Source organism: Vanessa atalanta, chromosome 10 (genome assembly GCF_905147765.1).
Source record: "Vanessa atalanta chromosome 10, ilVanAtal1.2, whole genome shotgun sequence".
NCBI classification, from domain to species: domain Eukaryota; kingdom Metazoa; phylum Arthropoda; class Insecta; order Lepidoptera; family Nymphalidae; genus Vanessa; species Vanessa atalanta.
In genome coordinates, this window is record NC_061880.1 from 11,507,170 (window position 1) to 11,530,525 (window position 23,356).

The window sequence follows — 23,356 nt, forward strand, 5'->3', positions numbered from 1 at the left end:
AAGGTGTGAAATTAAACTCAGGAAATATTCTTCTCTGATTTATTCCAAGCTGAGAAGATCCGATCGCTCTGACGGTTCGAACAAGCCTCCCGATACCGGCAGGCGGTCGGCCTTTTATAACAAAATTAGGTGGGGGCACTATTCACTCAATATAACAACTATTTATGGACGGTAAAATATTTCAGACTAATTTCACATCTTAAATTGACTAAATATTATTAATTGAACAATCAAACAGGTTTCAATTATTAAAATAATTATTTTCGGGCACGTGGTTTTCTTAAATATGTGATTTTCCGCCGACATATAAATACTGTCAAATAGTTCTTATCATCGACACTTAGATAATTCCTTAGAAATATACAATGTTTATAATTGAGCATATGTTCTTGTGTATTACATATATATTTGAAATGTAATCTAATAAAAATATACATACGTGACATAAACATAGCTGGAATACTCCGTGGTTAAGTGAGTTATCTAAAAATGATAAGCTTGTAATTTCATTTGAGATAATGTTATGAGACGCCGCAGATCTTATTGTATTATTTAAAAACATTTATGACGCCATTCCTTTATGGTACTGAATTCACTACGGTGTACAGTGGGATATGCCAATTAGTGGTAATAAATATTTAACAATTTACTTACATTACGCCAGTTTCCACATGAATACTGGAATAACACATTAGCTTTGGTGCTAATTTGTCGTTGAATAATGTTTTTTTTTCTAATTCTATACAATATTTCAAATATGAGGTTTTATTTTTGTTAGTTAATAGGCTATCTTCGTTCTTTGTCTGTATATATGTTCTAGCTTGTCTCTCTCAAAACTGCTCTCGCCAAACTGCTAAGCAATTCATATGCTTGGTCACCGATCGCGGTAATTAAAGTAGGCAGCCATAAGTCCTTTTCCACTTTGTTCACTTTTAAATACATTTCTAACCTTTCCACGTATAATGTCCAGTTAACGGAATTAATGTCAAACTCGTTTAATTTTCCGCACGCCATTTTCACTTTTATTTTTTATTTTTTTTTTTTTAAATATCCCATCCTCGTCGCCACTAAACTATCGTCAAATAGGGAGAAATAAATAGACGTGCTTCTTGACTACCGCTATATTTTTAGTGACATCGTAACTCCACAAAATTGTCTATTACATATATCTTTGACAAGTTATATCGAATTACCCACTTTACTACACATTTAGATCTTGACTTTTGATGTGGCTTAAAATCCAATACAAAGTCTTTGAAGTTTTCAAGAAATTCAGTGGCAAGCTGGAGTTTGTTTTAGAATATTTAATAATAAACAATGGATTAGATCTTCAAAGGAATATAAGATAGAAAAAAGTAATTGTGGAGTTTATTATCAATCAATTTAAATTCTTACAAATCAATTTACATAAATCAAGAAAATAACCTAGTCATTCCTGAAAGTGCGGTAATGCATCTGCAAGCCCCCTGGTATTGCAGATGTCCATGGTTCGTGGTAATCACATTTCATCAGGTGAGCCTCCAGCGCGTTTGGGGGCAAATATTACTTTAAATATTTTCTCGGTGGTAGGGCTTTGTGCAAGCCCGTCTGGGTAGGTACCACCCACTCATCAGATATTCTACCGCCAAATAACAGTACTCTGTATTGTTGTGTTCCGGTTAGAAGGGTGAGTGACCCAGTGTAATCACAGGCACAAGGGACATAACATCTTAGTTCACGAGGTTGGTGGCGCATAGGTGATGTAAGGAATGGTTAATATTTCTTACAGCGCCTTTGTCTATGGGCGGTGGTGACCACTTAACCCATGTGCTGACCCATATGCTCGTCCACCAAACCATGACATAAAAAAAAAAAAAAAAACTTACATAAAAAATAAGAAGAAAAATTAAGATCTATAGATATGCTATTTCGGGTTCAAAGTAAAACTAGTTTATAATTCTGTTAATGTCCCTCTTTTTTACCCTTAATAGGTTAGCGTTTGACCATGTCTTGAATGTTAAGCATTGACACGGTCTACGATGTAGGAGGCTTGCCTAGAAGACACCTGTTAACTTTAGGTTAGACACCAACGTTGTACCTATCGGGAAATACAGAGTCAGGCAAAGTATTCCAGAGGTTAGCAGTGCGAATAATAAAGGTAGATTCGAAGCTCTTCTTACGTAGGCGGGGAATTTACACTGTGTACCAATGGCGCTTTGGTCGCGTATGGCTGGGCTGTAGAGCCGTAGATTAAAATTAAATCAAATTAAATTACAACAAATTTGATGAAAACATGGAAACACAAACACACAAAAGACATTTGATGGAAACATGGTGATTGCCTCATGAGTATATAATGTTAAATATTATATTATACATAAAATATCCCTACTGATTGTTGTTATTCGTATATAATGTCTTTACAAAACGTTCACCGACTGAGATAGCTTGATTTGGTTTACTTATCGATATTTACTTATTTATAAAATGTATATTAGGATAAAAAATATTTTTAGATACGGGTGGAAAGGTTATAATAGGTTATCAATACTAATGTTATAAATGCTTAAGTGAGTCTGTCTGTCTGTTGGTCTTTTACTTAAATTTGGTATGAAGCAATCTTGAATTCCAAACCATAAAAGGCGAGCGATGCCGAAGGCGACAGCTATAAATAAAAATAACTTTATTTTTATCGCAAAGCTGTTTCGTTTAATAATATTAAAAACAATACATTTTTTTTATTATAAATATGAGGACATACTTTTAAAACTATGAAGTTGAACACTCTGAATGAGTTTCTTTATGCAGGCCATGCATTTGCGACAAGTGACGTCATAGTTCAATGAACGGCGCTCGGAGGTGGTCGGATACTCATTATAATAAAATATAACGTGCAATATTATCTCTGACAAAAACAATGACACATTATTCAACGACGAAAAAACTGCAATGAAATAAATTAATTATGACTGCTTCAGAACAATTAATTGACTTCAAAGTAGATTGCAATTACAAGAATGAAAAAAGTTAAAATATCTTGTAAACTAATTAGAGCGTACTTGAAATACTACGTGCGTACTGATATATAAGCCCATTAATTTTCTTCATTGAACAATGTCAATGTTTTCGAATTTCTAATCAACAATAAATTACGATATTTAGACTGAAGCAGTATTGTTTTAGAGTTGTATTCCTGCTGCGAACCGCTCCTAGAAAGAACGTCGTCGACTGCTCGTGACGTCTATACTAGACTATCTGTTGCTTGCGGTTTTCTGTTGTTGCGAGTTGAATGTATTTACAGATTAACTAAAAATATTACGTTAATTTAAGTTCCTTTGTATACCACAGTGGTGTGTATTTTACTCCTTAGGGATGTAATATCCAAAAACGCTTAAACACGTATCGACTGATTTTTAATCAGTTTCCCAAACATAAAGTTTCATTTTTCTAACTTAAAAAATGACGTGCTTCCCTTAGGTGAAGAAGTTCTAAAATTCCTTCCTAATTGCTTGTTTACTCAATAAAACGATACTTACCAAATTTCATGGCCCTAACTTTAATAGTTTACGCTCGGCGATGACGAATCAGTAAGTCACATGTTATTTTATACGTATAGATTGCAACGAAACAAATGACAAAGATAAAAATAAATAGATTTTACATATTCCGTGCGATTTCCCTATAGCTCCTGCTGTATGTATGTATATTAATCTTTACTGATGGATCGTAATTCGTTTTACAGTCGGTTTTCGCCAGCTTCAACCGTATTTTCGACATTCAGCCGAAATTCGGTTCAAATGCCGAACAATCGGCGCAAGAAAAGAAAAAAAAATATATATATATAAAAACCTACTTGCACTACCTTGACTAAAATTAATGGATACCATATTATCTGACTGTAAAATAAAACTAGGCCTTGATATACTCATGGTCATTTATTTTAGTAGGAATAAGTAAACATTGAAAAATATTAAAAATACATAATGATTGTAATAATTTTTAGTATGGGCTAAATATTGAAGTCTCAAAAATTATTTCGTTTCTCCATACAAACTCTAGCTACTGATCTGTTATTTAGTATGGGCAAGTATTTTTTTTTGAGATTTCTATATTGCTCCCGTACCAAAAGTTATTACAATTATTTTTGAGTACTGTAATCTTATCTTGGACACTCTTAGTATTCAATTCAAAAGTTTTTTTACAATAATTAGTGTCTTGTGATGGAAACCGAGCCTAAATCCAGGCGTTTTTTTCTAAAAAGTACTCTTTTAATAAGACTTATTTAATAATTTAGTCTTAATAAACTTTTTAAATTTCGTAATTGTAACATAACATTTCCCGGTATCTTATTATATATGCGTATACCATTCCCCAAAAACGTTCTCTGTACCGTATGCAAACGGAAAGATTATATATTATTGATATTTTTTAAATAACCCCGTATATTATATAATATATCGGAGAAAATAATTTAATTTATATTACATTGTAAGATAAGGATTACTTGTACTTATGTCAATTCAAGATGTAAGTTGTTTAGTTACCGATTCTATACTTTAGTGTACTATTTTTCTTTGCTGGATACACACGTTAATTTTCCCTCACACGATGTGGGGCATTATGTGGGATTCGCCGCTGCAAAAGACCCCTAGTGCGCTCTTGTATACCGGAATACCCACAAAAAACCAGCGGTACCCTCTCTCTTCAACGGGCGTCACCGGATCGCTTTCGCATGCTACCGTGACGTTCTTTAGTGTACCTATGTTATTGACTAGAACTACTTTACTAGACTCATCCGGACTATGACCTCGGAATTCGCACCTTGTAAGTTAGCTACTATACTAATTAAAACTATATAAATTTGATTGAAATCATATTGCCGCCATGAATACGTTGTATCGACTATGGCTCGTATCTACTCGAAATTCAATAATTCAAGGAGACAATTGATGTGTTGTACTGTTACAGTAGTCACTATTATAAGTACATACACGGTGAACCTACAAGTGAGTACCTGGCTTGATATTATAAATACGATCAAGGTGTGATCACAATCATAGAATTGATTACGGCATAAGTAAAAAAAAGTTCGTTAATATATAAATGATTGGATTTAAAGATTATCTATAGTATATTGTGTATCTTAAACATATGTTAAAATTTCTCTCGAACTATGCAGATTTCCTTACGATGTTTTTTTACCGCAGAATACGAGACGAATTATTTCTAGCACAAAGAAAGTCGGTACTGTCCACTCGGTTTCAAACATTACCTCAGCTCATTCACGATTACATAACAAGAATATTTTAGCCACGGATACACGTACTTACTGCTAGTTAAGCCTCGAACTACATCAACGATAACAATTACCACGACGACCTTGAACATGGCACATATTGTTGGTTTAAAATTTATTCTTTATCGTGTTTACATTTTAGCCTATGATGTCTTTTTAATGGTAATAGTGAGTCACAGTTTTTTACAACTACAAAAGGAGTTTGTATGTTCGACGTATATGTTTTTTTTTTTTACCAATCACTCGAAAATGGTTTTACTCATTTGGATAATTTAAACTTGATTCTATTTAGGGACAAGTTATGGTTTGCCCCTTGATAGTCTTTGGTATAACATACTATTTATAGTAAACCGTTTCACAATAAACAATTTTCACACAAAATGATATACACATTTTTTAAAAAAAGTTAACAAGTAAATCTCTGAGTGTGAATTACCTTTTCGTATTTTTCTTTAAAATTTGGACAAGGGCTTACAGATATGATGTTTCAAATAAATGTGGTGCGTCCGGTAATATCGGATCGCTTACTCGGTTCAATGTTACCTTCGAGATACGTTACGTATATTTGAGCATTTTAAAAGATGTATCATATTGTATGTAGTACGGAAAACAGATATCATTATTTTCTAAGTAGGCAATTTACTTGGTATTACAAATATAAATTAGCTATACCGTAAAAATATATGCATTAAGCTTAGAACAGCATTCGAAGACATATGACACACGTGACACTAGTGCCTATTTTTTGTGTCGTATAGCTAGGCAGATAGGGAAATGGGCCACCCGATGGTAAGTGGTCACCACTGCCTATAGATATCGGTACTGTAAGAAATATTAATCATTCTTCATCAATGCATAACAGATTTGTTCTCGAAGTTGGTGGCCAACTTCGAGAACAAATCTGTTATGTCCCTAGTGCCTGTAGATACAGAGCTCAGTCGCTCTTCAAATCGAAACAAAATAATACTCGCACACAATAATCGGTGTTTGGTATAGAATATATATATGATGAATCATTTTACATAAATGATGATTTTAAGTCGGTTAAATATTTATTTATTTTTGGGATTTATAAGTCTAATTATTCCTTAATTTTAATTGATATAACATATTTATTTATTAGATCAAGAAATATTTTTAAAGTGAACACGTTTATGTTTTAACCTTAAATTGTAATGAAGATGCTTGACCATCTGGATTTTCTTATAATATCTGTAATTATTATTAAATTTATTATATTTCATGATATAAATATGGCGCAAATAAATGCTCTTATCGGAAACTTCGGAAAGTATCACATATGGCTTTGCATTATGATTTTTTTAAGTAAATTTTTTGTTGCTTTCCATCAAATGGCTATATTATTTTTGGCTCCCCCAGTGCAATACATTTGTCCACACAATGAAACATGTTGTGACGTGCCTGTTTATGATAAGACCGAATTTACCCGGACGATTGTAACAGAATGGAATTTAATATGCCATAAATCGTGGCAAAAGGATTTTACTCAAACTGTATTTCAACTTGGAGTGCTAATTGGGAGCCTTGTTTTTGGTCTTGCATCGGACAGGTTTGTAAAAGCACAAAATCGAGTTATATTTTACATCAATGGATCAATGGTCAAGTCCTAACAGTCCTTTGATCCTAGAATTTAGAAATTGGGCGTATAACATTCCCATGTGTACTATAAAACCTTGGTTTTCAGCCTTATTTTCGGAATGATATATTTGCAGATTCGGTAGAAGAATAGCATTGCTCGTTGCTATTATCCTTGAAATTTTCACTGGATTAATAACTGCTATTATGCCTGAATACTGGAGCTTCACCGTGCTGCGAATGTTTTTGGGCACTGCTGTTGGCGGAGTGATGGTAGTTTCATTTGTTCTACTGATGGAATTCATTGGCTGCGTACACAGAGAGACCCTATCTATTATTTTTCACATTCCATTTATTATTGGACATATTGTATTAGCTGTTTTTGGATATTATATAAGAGATTATGTACATTTTCAAATAAGCATATCTGCTGTTAGTTTAGCTCAGCTGTTTTACACATGTGTGTTGCCTGAATCGCCTAGATGGCTTTTGTCAAGGAATAAAACTTTCAAAGCCATTAAAATTATGGAACACATAGCTAAAATGTTAGTACTAAACAATTGTTACTTTTTAATACATTATTGTTAGAAATAGTTATGTTTACTCACAAATTATCTTACTAAATTATTTTTTTAATATTTTATGATATATAATATAAAGACCTACTTAAAATTTAGTCACACAAATTAAAATACTGTTTTGCAGAAACAATCTTCCAATACATGAAATTCGGCGAGAAATTGAGACATTTCAACTGGATTCTGTAATGATTAGACGTCGAAAACAAACAGTTATTGATTTATTACGCAATTCTTATTTAAGAAGAAATTTATTGATCATGTCATTTTCGTGGTTTGTATCAGGATATTGCTATTACGGAGTCTCACAATTTATTAGTCGTTTGACAGGAAATATCTTTCTAAATGTGGTGACAAACGGTGGCGGGTGTTTGTGTGGGTGTATTTTAGCGATTCCACTTATTAAATTCATGGGTAGGAAGATACTAATTATCAGTTTCAATATTGCAAGTAGTATTTCTCTCATAACCATTGTCTTAATTCCAGAAGATATTGGAACTTTAATAGTTTCTTGTGTCGGTGATTTATTTAGTTTCATGGCATTCATTGTTCTTTACTTGTATTGTTCGGAAATGTTTCCAACAGTTGTACGAAATGCTGCCATAGGTATTTCGTCGATGATGGCGCGATTTGGTTCCATGATAGCACCTTTTGTTGCTAACTTTCGTATTTATGGGAAGTGGTGTGCCCCTGTGGCATTTGGAGTACCGCCAATGATCGCTGCTGTTTTGTGTATATTTCTGCCGGAGACAAAGGGTACTGAACTCTTAATGTCTATAGAAGAAAGCGGTACCATGGATCGTAACAATTACACTCCTTCCCGGGGTCGGAGCACGGCTTCAGAAGAACATAATAAGGAAAGCAATTTTTAAAAGATACTCTTTTTATATTTATTTTCTATTCAAAATAGTATTATCAGTAAATATTTTCTGGAATAAATTGGAACATATTATGTAAAGTACTGGATTAAATGTATTCAGATTCAAATTAACTTTAATATTTTATTTAGCAATATTAGGATTCAAGCCACCTGTCCTGTGACAACCAAATAAGCTGATTCCAAAAAAGCCATTGGATAGATTCGTCACAGTCAATGTACAGAAAATAATGAGACTTTATTTACACAAACAGTCAATTTATTTTAGAATGTAGTTCGAATAACAAAAACAAATTACAAAATATTACGCTGAAGTACTTTTCTATTCAACAAGAGTCTAAATGTCAATATGTGATATGCGTCATTGACTAGAATCATTATAAAATTGATATAATACACGTATCAAAATGGCGTACCACTGTGAGTCGGTTGTCAACATTACACGAGTGAATTATTACAGAATCGTAGTGCTGTTCTGAAATATTAAAAAAATGCACCACTATTATTTTTATTTATATATTGTACTATGACTATGATTATAAAGAATGAGTCTGTTTTCTGTGCGTAAGACACATGATGGGTTTCATTGGAGACATAAAGACGGAGGGTTGAATCTCTTATAATTTTTTTTGTGCAATTGATATTAAACATATCAATATATTTATAAGGATAGTAAATATTAAAAAGGTTGATTATATTATTTTTAGGTACATTTGTTTTATTTACAAAAATAGTATTACAAAATCATAAAATGGTTATTATCGCGAGTGTGACTTACGTAAAGCCTATGTAATGAAACTAAGTTCATAAGGGTTCTAATCTAGAACATATTGCTAGGGCTTCTTCAACCCTCGTCAGTATTAGCGCGCCATCATGGCGACAGGCGTGCTGGTTTGTGCTGCTTGGTATTATACAATCTTAGCAGGTTAATAAAGTTCTTTAAACATTGATTTTACTCTAATAAATAATTCGGTGTTATATCAAACAGTGGAATGACAACTTATGTAAAATATCAAACAATAACTATTTAAAAAAAAAGCGTATTTTCAATACGTATAATGATTTATTATATTGAATACTCACTAGCGCTCGTTTTGATATAATATATATTCCAGGGTTCTACGTACTTTATTGTCCAGTTTTGTATTTAATGTTTATAAAACACATACTATACAGAAAAGTAGTGGATGTACTTTTCTCGCTATGGGAGCTGTATCCTGTGGTAAAGTATTGTCAATTGTAGCATAAACTGTAACATAATGTTTTAATGTAAAAGATCAAGGTAACTGTAATCATAGAGAAGTACTTCTTCAGGCATTATTTCAATGGTGCTGCAACACGGAACTGCATCATTACGGTGATCATGTGAATCCAGATGAAACGACCATAATTGTAATGAACCATCGGACGAGAGTTGATTGGAATTATGTGTGGATAGCTTTGTATCACGCAACTCAAAAACGTGAAAGAAACACCGACTGCACGTGTAAAGATAAAAATATTAAGAAACCAGAACTTAAAAGGGATTTATTTAATGTGATCACGAGAGGAAAATCAAAAATTAAATTCGTTTTGAAAGACGAAATTAAAACGGTTCCAGGAATGGGTGAGTCTGATATAGGAATCTTTGCCAATCAATAGAAACCGTTTTTACGTAATTGTTCCCGCGTTTTTGTTAACGTATTGTTTAAGGTTATTAGAGAATTATATATAAAAGTAGTAAAAAAATAATTGTGCCCTGCGGATTCATTCGCGTTAAATTTCAATGCATGACCGTTTCATACTGTTTTTATTGTTGTATAATAGTTTCTGGTCCGTTTCTTAAGATATGACCGTCCTAAATAAACGGATCTAACTGGTTGATAATTACTGTGAGTAATTATTTTAGTCATACAGCTTTCAATATAAATATGATATGGATTTATAGGATCATGTCAAAGATCAGGATAAATTAATTAGTTTTCTCTATCAAGATTGATTATCTCGATAGAAAAATATAATATAAAAATAGTCGAAAAAAATGTCCATTTCTAAATTATTTATAAATTTTCATTCATTCCTTTGCCTCGGAAAGAGAAAAGACGCTGGTCCTGTGCCTGAACGCTTTTTGGTCGTGTCGGATTTGTCTTCCCATCTGATTATGAGAGTCACGAAATAATGACTGCACTTGTATATGCCTTGCCCAGTTGGCTTTTCTCACTTGAGAATGGCCCACGTTACCAAAATCAATCATCGATCAGAAGGACATCATCATATCGATATAATTGAACACATTCATAATTACTTATATGTATATATATATATATAGTATAAGAATGTAAGTAACTTAATTTAGATTAGTTAGACGACCTCCGTGGCCGAGTAGCGTGTACACCAGGTTCGATTCCCGGCCTAGTCGATGTAGAAAAAGTTCATTAGTTTTCTATGTTGTCTTGGGTCTAGGTGTTTGTGGTACCGTCGTTAATTCTGATTTTCCATAACACAAGTGCTTTAGCTTACATTGGGATCACAGTAATGTATGTGATGTTGTCCAATATTGATTTATAAATATAAAGGCAATTTTCACTGCTTTAATTTTAAAACATATTTAAAAAAAAATGTTTAATCGAAGTTGCTTTCTATATATTATGTATTAAATAAATGACAAGAAATAAAATAGTTATAAAAAAATACCGTGTGAATTAAAGCAATAACAAAAAAAATAGTTAAAATAATATTACAAACTGTATATAGCAGACCGTATATATTACCTTACGTGATGATTTAACGCCGTTCCAAAAAGGTTTAATTGGTATCAAATACATTTTTCTCAGACGACATGACGTAGGAACGATATTGTTTATTATAAACTGCTGAATAAGATCCCTTTTATTAAGGAGATTGCTAAGAGCTTGTATTCCATCACGCTGTTCCAATACCGTTGATGGTGGACATACACGCTTGCTTAATATGATTACGTTTTAGGTTGGATAATGCAGCTCAATTATTTTCTATACGTAAAGAGGAATTGGCAACAAGATGAAGTAAGCATGACACAGTTTGTGGACTATTATAAAAGACTTCGATACCATCACCAGGTAGTGTTATTTCCGGAAGGAACCGACTTGAGCGAAGACAATAGACGACGTAGTGAGAAATTTGCTTTATCAAGACAATTACCGGTGAGGCATTTTATTTAATATTAGTAGATTTTATCATACGTTTAATATCCTGCTATAATATCAATGCTAATTCTAAAGTTCATGGTTTTATCTGATTAATATACGTATCGTCATTTAACTAATGAGGTTTTTGCATAAGAATCGTGTGAAATAAATGTCATTTTAATCAAGAATTAATCTATTTGTAAATTTTATTAGTTTGTGCTTAAATACGTATAAACGCCTGTATGAAAATATCAGAAAAAAATTTAGTTAACGTAAAGATAATAGTTAATTGAAATAAAAATGGGCACTTATTAAAAACCAACTTGGCTGAAATTTTGATTTGAATTCTTGTTTGGGTTGAATGCTAGGCAATGTTAATTACCTTGGCTTATATTATCGATATAAATACTACCGTAACAACTTTGAACAATCAATTTTAAAATGATAAATATGTTAGCTATTTCTTACAAATATATCACTTTCAAACACATACATAGCAGTCAACGTGAGAACAAACGTTTGAAAGAAATTGTTGGTTCTTCGGGGACCTCTCAGGATGGGGGCCCTGGGCACGTGCCCAATAGTAAAGACGGTAATGCACATGTAGGTAATAATTCGTATTGATTGTATGAATTCGCTACATAAGGGAATCTCCTATAATATTAAGTTATTATCCTAGTTTTTATTTAAATTTATGATCGGGACGAGCTATATATCTAACATACTCCAAGTTGATTTGATCTATCAACGTGGTGTAGCCTATCTGTGAGTGCAATTCGTATAACCTTTTCCACCCACAAGAGGAGTTAGAAGATAAATAAAATGACATTATAATGACGTCATATTTTTGGTCAACATCTTGAATAAACTATTCTTAAAGATCAGAAATGGAAATCACTTTTGTTTCAAATAATACACAAAAATTATCTGACTTTATTATTTAAAATAACAAATATCAAAGAACAATTCCGTTAATTACTTTAAATGAACAAATGCTAGCCAATACCACAGAAATGGTATGTCAAAACTCCGAAGTACGAAAACATCGCGCTAGAAAGCAAAAGTAATCAATTTTTGTTATTGTTTTATTTGATTCGCGAAAAAATTGAATTTTGAATGGTGGCGTACCTATTTGCTATCGGAACTTTGGAAGTAAAATTAAATGAATATAAGGAGCTATTCGAAATAGTATTACAAATAAATATTTATTGTTATGTTATTGTTATTAGCAATTTTCGATTGAAAGAGAGTCAGTATAATTTAAACTAAATCGATAATTAAATAGATACATGTTTGCATGCATGCATGTCTCGCAGAATCGTTATTTTTGTATCGCATTGCTTATGTATATTTGTTTATGAAATACTGTAAGCATTTTACAGAACTTTGAGTTCGTCCTGCATCCGCGCACGACGGGCTGGGCCGTGCTTTGTTCTCGCTTGCGAACTTCTGGACTTGCGTCTGTGTATGACGTCACTGTTGCCTACGATGCGCCCGCGCAGACTGAAATGGATTTACTGCATGGAAAAATGCCTAAGCACGTACATTTTCACTTTAAACGGTAATAATTTTATCTAATACGTTTCTATTGTTTCCATAACGCCATAAATGGAGTAAATTGTTTAACTGGTTTTATTACCTTGAATGGACAATATGTGACTTAAAGCGTTGTAATTTGAATTTATAATCGTGGTCATCAAATATTGGACGTGCGTCTAAATATCAATAAAGCTAAAATGAAGGATAAAAATTAATCTTAAGGCATCAAATAAATACTTCTTACCAAATATTTACTTACCATTAATGAGAATTCATTGAACTATTTAAGATGGTTTTTATAGAACTTAAATCGAATATGAAATAAATCAAGACTTTCCTCGATGTAATTGAACTGAATTTCAAGAAGTACAACGTATCTCCACTTAAGTAGAATATATATAGAACAACCTATGACTATTCATCCATATTTACTAACGTGTTAACAACGTATCCAATGTGCAAAGGGCAGACAACAAAAGTATGCAGCAGTCATAAACGTTCGGACTAAAACATAACTTTAACTAATTTATAATATTTTGACAATTCTTAGTGGTGCTGTTACAGACATCGTCTGACACACACAGAGACAAAACTGTTTTGTTACTGTGTCTCTAACGCTAGGATTATATGTAAAATATTATGTATAGAGTCTGGAATTATGTGTGTGAGTGAGTCAGAGTCTGTAGGCAGAAGGGACATAACATCCTAAGGTTGATGGTGAATTGGTGTTATCGGTGATGTAAGGAATGATTTATATTTTTTATAGCGCCAATGTTGATGTGCGGTGTTGGTCTCTTACCATCCGGTAACCCTTCCGTCTGGCTATTACATATAGAAAAATCTTTTTTTTGCATGGAAGTAAATTTTCTTTAAGCTAAGTTTAATTAACATACTTATTTGTCAAAATTAAAAAAAAAAATTTAATGTCACGTGTTTAGTAAATTATTTGCAATCAAACCAATATTTTATTCGGGTTGTTACCACAATTATGCATTTTTATTTTGCATGTCGTATAAAAGGTTCAATTGAATGCAAAGCGATTTATAAAAATAGTATAATCTTTTAAATGTTATTTACAGTTACGACATTGACGACTTACCGTACGAAGAAGAAGAACTGAGAACTTGGCTTCAAGATCGTTGGAAGGAGAAGAATGCAAGCCTAGAGAGATTTCATAAAGACGGTAAGAATAAAATCATATCAGTCATTATACCATAGTAATAAATATTCAATGTTATTTAGATAATTTAACTATTAATGTTACATAATATCAATTTATTTTAATTTATATATTTACTGTAATTTATTAATTTTTAATTATTATATAAAATAGCACCAGACTGCATTTATATATAATTGTTATGAGCATGTCGTGTGCTTAGGAATGTATTCTAGCTTAACATTGTGTAAGTCCGTAGTTTTAATGTATGTTCTGATTGTATTCTGTTTGTGTACCTATGAATAAATAAATATCATCGTATAGTCATCTCACTACTAATTTAATTAATATTTAATTTCAAGACGGTCTAATCAAATCACATCACAGCATGTAAAACCGATCGAACGCACCTTTCTTTCTCATAGCAAGGAAAATAGTAATAGCTTGTAAATCTTCTGCTGCTTTGCTAAAGCCACCTTTTCTTTTTAAGGAGATGTTTATTCCACGATAACCACGTTGCTTCAACGCGCGTTAGTGGATATTAGCATAGTTGGATACTTAATTATTTCTGGTTATGTTTTGATCTTTATATAATACTATTTTTACGATCCACGCGTTCATCTAGATTCTATGCCATCTTGACTTTGATTAGTAGTTTGTATGTACAATGGCTATTCGCTTTTTAACAGCTTGTACAAAGTTGGCGATATGACATTATCCTTCGTAGTAACGTACATTGCATACATTTTATCGATATACTTATTAATAAGTTAAGGAAAGTTGTGTACCTTATTTTACAAAAATTATGCAGAATAAGTATGATGTACAATTTTATACTATTATACTTAAATAATATAAAATTTTCTATTATTAAAATTTGCATTCTTAAATTGTTTTTATATTAACTTTCAGGTTCATTCATCGACTTCCCGTTGAATGCTGCACCAAAGATACAAGAGCCTCGTCCCCTCGGAGTTGCCAAACTGGCATTTGTGTTCTGGACTGTAATAGATGTCTTGTTTATCTTTTGGCTGTATTACAGCGTATTATTCAAGTTTTGGGTAATATATCACACTTTATTGTTTATACTAGTGACGAAATATTTTGGTGGTTTTCATAATATTCAATATAGAATTCTAGACAAGATAAATATTAGGTAACTAATCTGCTATATAAGGAAACAGGAGTCACAGGTGTGACTGCAATTTATTTTATTGACGTTAGATTTTCATTTATCTTCTACGCATTTTGATTATGATAAAAGTCGGAATTATATTGATAATGAATATTAAAGTTTATTGCGTTCAGATATACTTGGTTTATTTTTATTTTTTACTAGATGGTGCCCGGGTCTTAGTTCGGTCTAAGCCTCGGTAAGTAGGGGTATTATATGGTTGACATATCTGTGTATCATTGCGTCTGTCGTGGCGTTGTAGTTCCCAAATGGATTTACAGATAATGTTTTTTTTTATTTGATAGATCTGATAACTGGACTCGCTTAAAAGTAAACGAAAAGTTTTTTGGAATGAGAAAGGGTATAAACATAAAATCATCTACGTCGTATCTATTTACATTGATTGTTTTTTCAAATGCAAAGGGATGATGTAACACCACTGGAACTCTTTACCACAGAGTTTTCGATTAGTTACCATTTTATTATATGTATAATGTATATATATATACATATATATATATGGATCAACAAGTTATAGCAGATATTTGAGAACAATACCTGCAGAGTATATTGACATCTATGAATAGTAAGGCTATTGATTAATTTATATATCTAATAGTTTGTCTTAATTCAAACAGGGACTAGCAAAACATATATAGGTTTTATATGTATTCGTAATTATTAAGTATTAATTCGTTATAAGTAAGTAAACTTAAAGCATACTTTATATTTAATTAAATCCAATCAAAATAATCATTCATTGTTTCTTAAATTTTCCATTTAAAATAAAATCCCCATCGATCTCTTGTGTGCAATGAATTTTATGCAAGGTTAGTTAGTTTTATTATTTATGAAATTTTTAGCGAAACAGTTACTTTAATGGCTTGGACAAAAGTTGTAGATCATGCAGTTATCTACAAAAATTGTCCTGACATTTTTTACTCTCATACTCATTTGGAGATAAAACAAACCTAAATTTTACTAGTAAATATCTATTTAAACGTTCATATAAATTTTGAATTACTTAGGAATTTATGCAAATGATGAATGTTTATTTTGACTGGACTAGTCGTTAGGCTTTTTGATATTTACAACGTAACTTTCTTTGAAATCAAACAAATATTACATTTATAAAGGTTATGTACTATTTAATGAATATAACATTATGACGATTCATGTTCATAATGAATACAAAATTAAAAAAAAAAACGAGTGGTGTGAGACACATGTTGGCACGAAGTGGTTGGCGCTGTATATTATAAGAATTAAATGAAATTAAATAAAAAAAAATATGTAAAAATACCTAAAACAAACGATTAAATAAATGTTCACAAATCTGTATATAAAATGATGATGAAAGACAGAGAGAAAGAGAAAGAAACAGCTTTCCTTACGTGACCACATCCGCCAGTTCACTTCACTACAAGCCGCGTAATTTAGTTTACCCTTAAACTCGTAACTCGCTAAATAAGGAGTGTAGGATCAGTTTATTTTTTCACTGCAAGTAATATAATTTTACAAAATTATAAATGTCTTTTTCTCGCTCTAAAATTGTCAGTAAAGTGATCAGCAGTGTTATTCTAGAAGTCACTTCGTTTCAACTCGTCAAATAATGACCACCGACTTACGGTGATACGCTATTTTTATACTTGTATGCTATCAATTTTATAATTATCATAGTCAATGTCATGTGACTTTCGAGTTTATTATTACAGAATAGCTCTACACGTATTAGATCATTTATATAGTTCAGTTTACATTCACATTATAACTAAGACATATAAAAACAAATATCTCTTTTGAGTTTAAAAACACCTGCTATTAGCTTATGGTTTTACGTTCCTTTGATTTTTCTGTTTGATCAATTGTATTTAAAAGCACAATATCTTTGGTTTCCGGTAAGAAATAACATAAAAATCCAGCACAAAATGCTAAAATAGTAAATATTACGAGAGCTACCCATTCTATTCCTATATTTACAACAAACGGTGCAATAAATCCACCAAATCTTGCAAAAACTGAAGCAAATCCCATTGCAGAATTTCTCACTACCGTTGGGAAAATTTCTGATGAATACAAATATACCTGTACGAAGGCTGTGTAAGCTCCGATCTGACCTATCATAGCGAATGTTAATTCTACAATTCGCATATCAGCCGGTATAAATATGAAAACTAATAGCGAGACTCCAGCTACGACAAAACTTGTAATAACAGCGATCTTTCGTCTAAGGTACAAAGAAGCTAAAACGACTAACACCACTCCAGGTATAAGACTTACTGCCGAAACCATTACATTAAGATAAATGTTTCCTTGAAGCCGACCAATATACTGATTGATGCCAAAGAATGTGTGTGAACAACACATCCAAACGCAGGCAATGATTAACGTATACGCTCTGATCTTCGGAGTTTTAAACAGATCTGTATAAGTCGCATGTTGCTTATTACTACTCGTTTGCGATTCCATTACAGCTCTGTCAACTAAAGCGCTTATGTTATTAGTTGGTCTTTTGTTTCTGAAAAACAAAAGGTAATGAATAATAATTAATTAAAAATACATTGGAATTATACAAATTGACTTAACAATTTTTGATTAACTAATTGGTACGTACTTGTTGGCAATGTAAGTTAATATTTGTACAGCTCTTTCTTTTTGGCCGATCGTTATCAACCATCTCGGTGACTCTGGTATAAGATAATAGTAAAGTATAACAAACGCCCAAGGCACTGACGTAGCCAGTTGGAGGTGTCTCCAATCGCGTAAATAATAAGCGATCATGGGAAGCGTAAAGTAGGATGATATGTAGGATATTTCAATTAATCCCGTCAGATATGGTCTGAATGATTTTCCACTGAGTTCAATTATGATGATATAGCAGCAAAGCATTGTTCCTCCAACTGCTGTTCCAATAAAAAACCGTGCTACGATGAACATCCACAATTCAGATGAAGCCGCGGATAAAGCCACAAAGACAATCTCTGATATGAGTGCCAGTAAACACGCAACTTTACGACCGTACCTAGAAAACAATGAAACACTATTTTAATAGGTAGCATTCAATAATTATTTATTTTGTATAATAATGACGCTAATGTATGCTAATGATATATTGAATAATAAAAGTCAAGTTTAACAGAAATAAGCGTGAAAATCTCACATACCTAAATTTACAAGTGAATATTGTGATATTCACTTGTAATTTTAGGTAAGGTGAATTTGATATTTGTACAATAAGATTTGTTTAGGCACCACGTGCTGATGGCTTTAGCAGTGCTTAACTAACAACTAGAAAAATATAAAGCTATAAGTTTTATTCATACCTATCAGATAAATGTCCGTAGAATATACTTCCAACAAGAATACCCACTTGCAACATTGATTGCGTCAAACTTGCCAACTGTTGTTTTTCACATATAAGATTCCAAGTACTAGTCACTGAACTCACAATTGTACTTTGGTCATATTGAGGATTTGAACACGGACAATGATTGGTCAAGTTATATGCATTTTCATCCATGCACACATATTCAACGCTTGGCATGATGAACACGACATTGCTCAGCTGGTATTCAGTGGGGAACCTCCCAAGGATTATTAGAAACAAAATCCATATTTGATATTTTCCAAAACGACCTATGATCGTTTCTATCGTATCTTCAGCTGACATTTTGAAACTGAAAGAGAAATATCTTATTAAAAACGATTGCCAATTATTTTCAGTAAAATGCAAGCAAATTTTATTACATTTTGTTTTGTTCACACAACAGTTGTAACATACCTGTTCTGTTTAAGAAATAATATGTACTGAAATGTATTCACTATTGTCTCTCAAACCAGACTCATATTTTCATGTTCTTTATAGTGACACAGACGTATTATGAATAAATAAAATTTTATATTCACAACAAATTAAACAAATCCGATAGTGGATCTTATCATCTGCTATCTTTTATTACATTAATACAAGATCACAATTAGATACTTTAGAGTAAATTTTACGATTTAGAAAATTATCAAGTCATTCCAAAATAAATATACGATAATTATTATTACGAAATCAGAAATCAATCATTAAGAAAATGTCTCCCTACTAGAGAACAGCCTCCTTTCACAGAATGTTTCAAACTCAGTTCATCACTCTGCCCCGATTCGATAGTTGGATGTTTTATCGTTGAGCTATTTATAAACTAGCGACCCACCCCGGCTTCGCACGGCTCCAATGTTAATCATTACCTAGTATAAAACAAAGTCGCTTACCTCTGTCTGTCCCTGTGTATGCTTAGATAGTTCACAGTTCAGTCGTTAGACAACATAAACCATTGTCCTTGCGTTTTAAATCTGTAATATCTTCGAAAACATTCATTTAAATTACATGCTGTAGAGGGCCATATTGATCTATATTAAATGCAAAATGTGTTTAAGGTACTTAATTGGATAAGGTTTGATGCTATATTGCTTAAAATTGCTTCCAAAATAAACCATTATTTCTTGTAAAAAGTAAGGGATACAAAATGTTAATTGTGGGTTATACCTATGAGATAGACAAATATGATGAATACTTTTTTAAGGTATACAATACTGTAGTACATTATTTTGATCTATCCCGTAGGGTTTAGCCAGCGTTTGCAATGTAACCGCAATAAAATGTGTTTATTTACGAAATCATTGTAGAAACCTCTAAAATTATCAATGTTTCTCTACGATATTGTGCATGTATTATACATATAAATCTTCCTCTTGAACCAATCTATCTATTGAAAAAAACAGCATCAAAATCGGTTTTTTTAATTTTAAAGATCTAAGCATACATACTGACAGTGGTAAGCGACTTTGTTTTATACTATGTATGTATGTATCTTAACATCATGATGTTCACCCACAAATCCACTGTTTTCATGTGTTTTACATGAAAACATGTTTCTATCCATAATCATCGAATAAGCTTCAGGAAGTTATGTTTACTTGGTGATGAATCAAAATCAAAATATTCTTTATACAAGTAGGCTCATAAAAGCACTTTTGAATCGTCGTGTCGAATGTTGAATGTTGAGTGTTGAAGTAAATGAAAAACTACCAGTTCGGAACGTATTTTATAATCCATATGTGGACGATATTGATTACTGTTTAAAGTAAAGTATCGCCTGATAAAAAGCAAAAAAAATATTTAAAAAATTTAGTTCTACCACTAAGGATGTTTCGGTTTGAAGGGCGAGTGAGCCAGGGTAGTTACAGGCACAAGGGACATAATTCGTTAGTTCCCAACTGTACTTCGGTTATATGAGGCCCACATAGGTGGGTTGAGCGTCGGGGCATCACGTAGGCATGTGTGAGCGATCCTGGGACGTCCCTTGAGGAGACAGAGTTGTTTATAATGGGTATTTTGGTGTACTCAGTACCGGCTAGTTCAAACATGAATTTCATGTGAGTCAAACAGATAAACGAGTTTCCAACAGAAAAATAGTTATTATATAATAATAATAATAATAGTATGTTTCGTTAGCTTTAAGAATAGATTACTTGGAAGATTCAAAACATTTAAAATTAACACGGAAGAAATTAATCTACGCAACCGGCAAGTGCGAGTCGGACTCGCGTTCTGACGGTTTCGTACCACCAGACAGATAGACAAATAGGCAAAGAAGTAACAATAAAAAAAAATACAGTTTTTGGTTTTTTTCTTACAATATTTTCAGATTATGCCAAATTGCATAAATCTAGGGCAAAGGAAATTACCCTATAGGTATTTCACTTTGTGAATGTGTGGGAAACGCATCATAAACGGCTGTATCTTTTGATTCCGTAGACTTAGAGATTTTTACAGCTCCAAGGGATCATAGACCTTCATTCAGGTTTTTATACCTCTGCGTAATTATGAGAAAAAAATATCTTAAAGGACAGACAGACAGACGGACAACTAGAAGTAAACTTATAAGGGTTCCTTTTTTCCTTCAGAGATACGGAACCCTATAAATTATCTCAGACAGACATTGATATTATATCTATATCATATATCAACAATGTTAAAATATACATATCAAGATTAATTATTATTGGTATTGGTATTCCATATTATTATGTTATTATATTGAGTTATGTAATAGCAACTTCAATCTCCTCATCTCTAAACATGCCATTTACTATGGATATAAAATATTACCAATAGATTTATTTGTTAGGCAATTATAAATATTATTAAAGTGAATGGTACATTATTTATTTACATAAGAATTATTATAATTATAGCCTTTTTATGTAATAGTTAGCCGAACGGCCATATTAGCTACCTGATGGTAAGTGGTCACCACCGCCATAGACATTGACGTTATACGAAATAATAACCATTCCTTTTACTTTACACCAATGCTCCACCAACTTTGGGAGCTAAGATGTTATGTCCCTTGAGTCTGTAGTTTTACTGTCTCACTACACTATCCCTTTAAATGCTAAGTAATGCTGTTTGGCGGTAGAATATCCGATTAGGGGGTGTTATCTACCCAGACGGGCTTGCACAAAGCCCTGCCACAAAGTAAGTAAGTGCCTTAATTATATTATACAAAAAAATATATATAAATAATAATTAGTGTATAAATCATGACCACGTTGCATGACAAGAATGCTAGCAGCATTTCCCGGTGAATCGTAATTCCGATCCTTGCGGCAAAAAATAAACCAGCCCTCCGGTCACCGGTTACCAGTGGAGGCAATAAGGCGAGGTTTTTATACATTTTAGTGAAGAGTTAATAACATATAACTTTGAAGTTAATAACATATTAATTTGAAGTTCTCCTGATCGATTTTGAACTCAGTGGCCCCTCTCAAGGGAGAATATTTAAGAACACAACACAGCAAAGGTAGGTAAAATACAACTGCAGAAAGGCATGTGCAGGCTCTGTGCTGTAGCGGTGCTTTGATTTGAGCCCACAACTCTGTTTTAAGTCCCACGTGGGCCATTTCCGATCTCATATTATTTAAATAATTTAAGTATTGGAATATTAATATCCGAGAACTGTTCCATACACTTAGTATTTAGGTCGGTCAGTATTCCGTGGTCCTGGGTTCATAGCTCAGGTTGGTCCGATAAAACATTATTGGGTTTACCGTCGAAAAACTGTAACTAAAAAGTCGAAGTCTGCTTGTTGGAAATATGTCGTTAGTCATGAGCTTGAACTGTTTCCGGCGGTGTCAAATATGACTACTATAATCGGAACAGCGTAGCTAGCTTTTTTCCACTGAGACTGTAATCGCTCAGGATAATATCATGACCATTATCATAATTATCATTATAGGTACCACCCTTATCATATAATCTATCATCAAATGGCAATACTTTGTATAAGAATATAAAAATGGCAATACAACCGATTAAAGTAGATAGACGACTTTAATCAGTTCATAAGCATAACATAAGCAGCCCGTAAATGTCCCACTGCTGGGATAAAGGCCTCCTCTCCCTTTGAGGAGAAGGTTTGGAGCATATTCCACCACGCTGCTCCAATGCGGGTTGGCGGAATACACATGTGGCTGAATTTCGTTGAAATTAGACACATGCAGGTTTCCTCACGATGTTTTCCTTCACCGCCGAGCACGAGATGAATTATAAACACAAATTAAGCACATGAAAATTCAGTGGTGCCTGCCTGGGTTTGAACTCGAAATCATCGGTTAAGATGCACGCGTTCTAACCACTGGGCCACCTCGGCAGATTTATAATCTGTTGAGCAACTTTCAGCGATAATTTACAAAATGCATACATTTATATAATTGGTACCTACATAAATATATTTTTCTATCAAATCAAATCAAATCACTTATTGATAAAATAAACAAGAATCAAAACCTGTAGATGTAGGTACATCATAGATTTTAAAAGAATCTTCTATATAACACCTCACCGGGGCCTTTATTCGCCTAGATATTGTACATAATAATTATGTTTTGATTATTTAACTATTCTTTATTTTTATTAAGATACTCAATTGAATCCTATAGCACAACGTCATTTGATACTA

At 32.5% G+C, this 23,356-nt stretch overlaps 3 protein-coding genes across 5 annotated transcripts; 2 read left to right on the plus strand and 1 right to left on the minus strand.

The window, feature by feature from the left end:
• The first annotated feature begins 6,528 nt into the window (after window positions 1-6,528).
• On the plus strand, window positions 6,529-8,321 carry LOC125067098 (organic cation transporter protein-like). Its single transcript, XM_047675478.1, has 3 exons — window positions 6,529-6,845; window positions 7,009-7,416; window positions 7,577-8,321. Exons 1-3 carry the CDS (start codon window positions 6,529-6,531, stop codon window positions 8,319-8,321), a joined length of 1,470 nt encoding a protein of 489 aa, XP_047531434.1.
• An 849-nt stretch (window positions 8,322-9,170) lies between these two features.
• Window positions 9,171-15,483, plus strand: LOC125066786 (lysocardiolipin acyltransferase 1-like). Of its 3 annotated transcripts, XM_047675055.1 has the most exons (7): window positions 9,171-9,251; window positions 9,442-9,548; window positions 9,641-9,932; window positions 11,291-11,487; window positions 12,855-13,033; window positions 14,091-14,194; window positions 15,083-15,483. In XM_047675055.1, exons 1-7 carry the CDS (start codon window positions 9,200-9,202, stop codon window positions 15,328-15,330), a joined length of 1,179 nt encoding a protein of 392 aa, XP_047531011.1. In that variant the 5' UTR covers window positions 9,171-9,199; the 3' UTR covers window positions 15,331-15,483. The 3 variants fall into 3 exon arrangements, with proteins under 3 accessions (XP_047531011.1, XP_047531013.1, XP_047531012.1); XM_047675057.1 differs by lacking the exon at window positions 9,171-9,251 and having other exon boundaries at window positions 9,466-9,553; XM_047675056.1 differs by lacking the exon at window positions 9,171-9,251 and having other exon boundaries at window positions 9,488-9,548; window positions 9,630-9,932.
• Window positions 15,484-16,721: 1,238 nt separating this feature from the next.
• On the minus strand, window positions 16,722-19,211 carry LOC125066865 (organic cation transporter protein-like). The gene is made up of 4 exons (XM_047675164.1): window positions 19,126-19,211; window positions 18,668-19,021; window positions 17,959-18,366; window positions 16,722-17,862 (listed from the first exon to the last, which is right to left on the minus strand). The coding sequence occupies exons 2-4, from the start codon at window positions 19,012-19,014 to the stop codon at window positions 17,166-17,168; spliced, it is 1,452 nt and encodes a 483-aa protein (XP_047531120.1). The 5' UTR covers window positions 19,015-19,021; window positions 19,126-19,211; the 3' UTR covers window positions 16,722-17,165.
• Window positions 19,212-23,356: the final 4,145 nt, after the last annotated feature.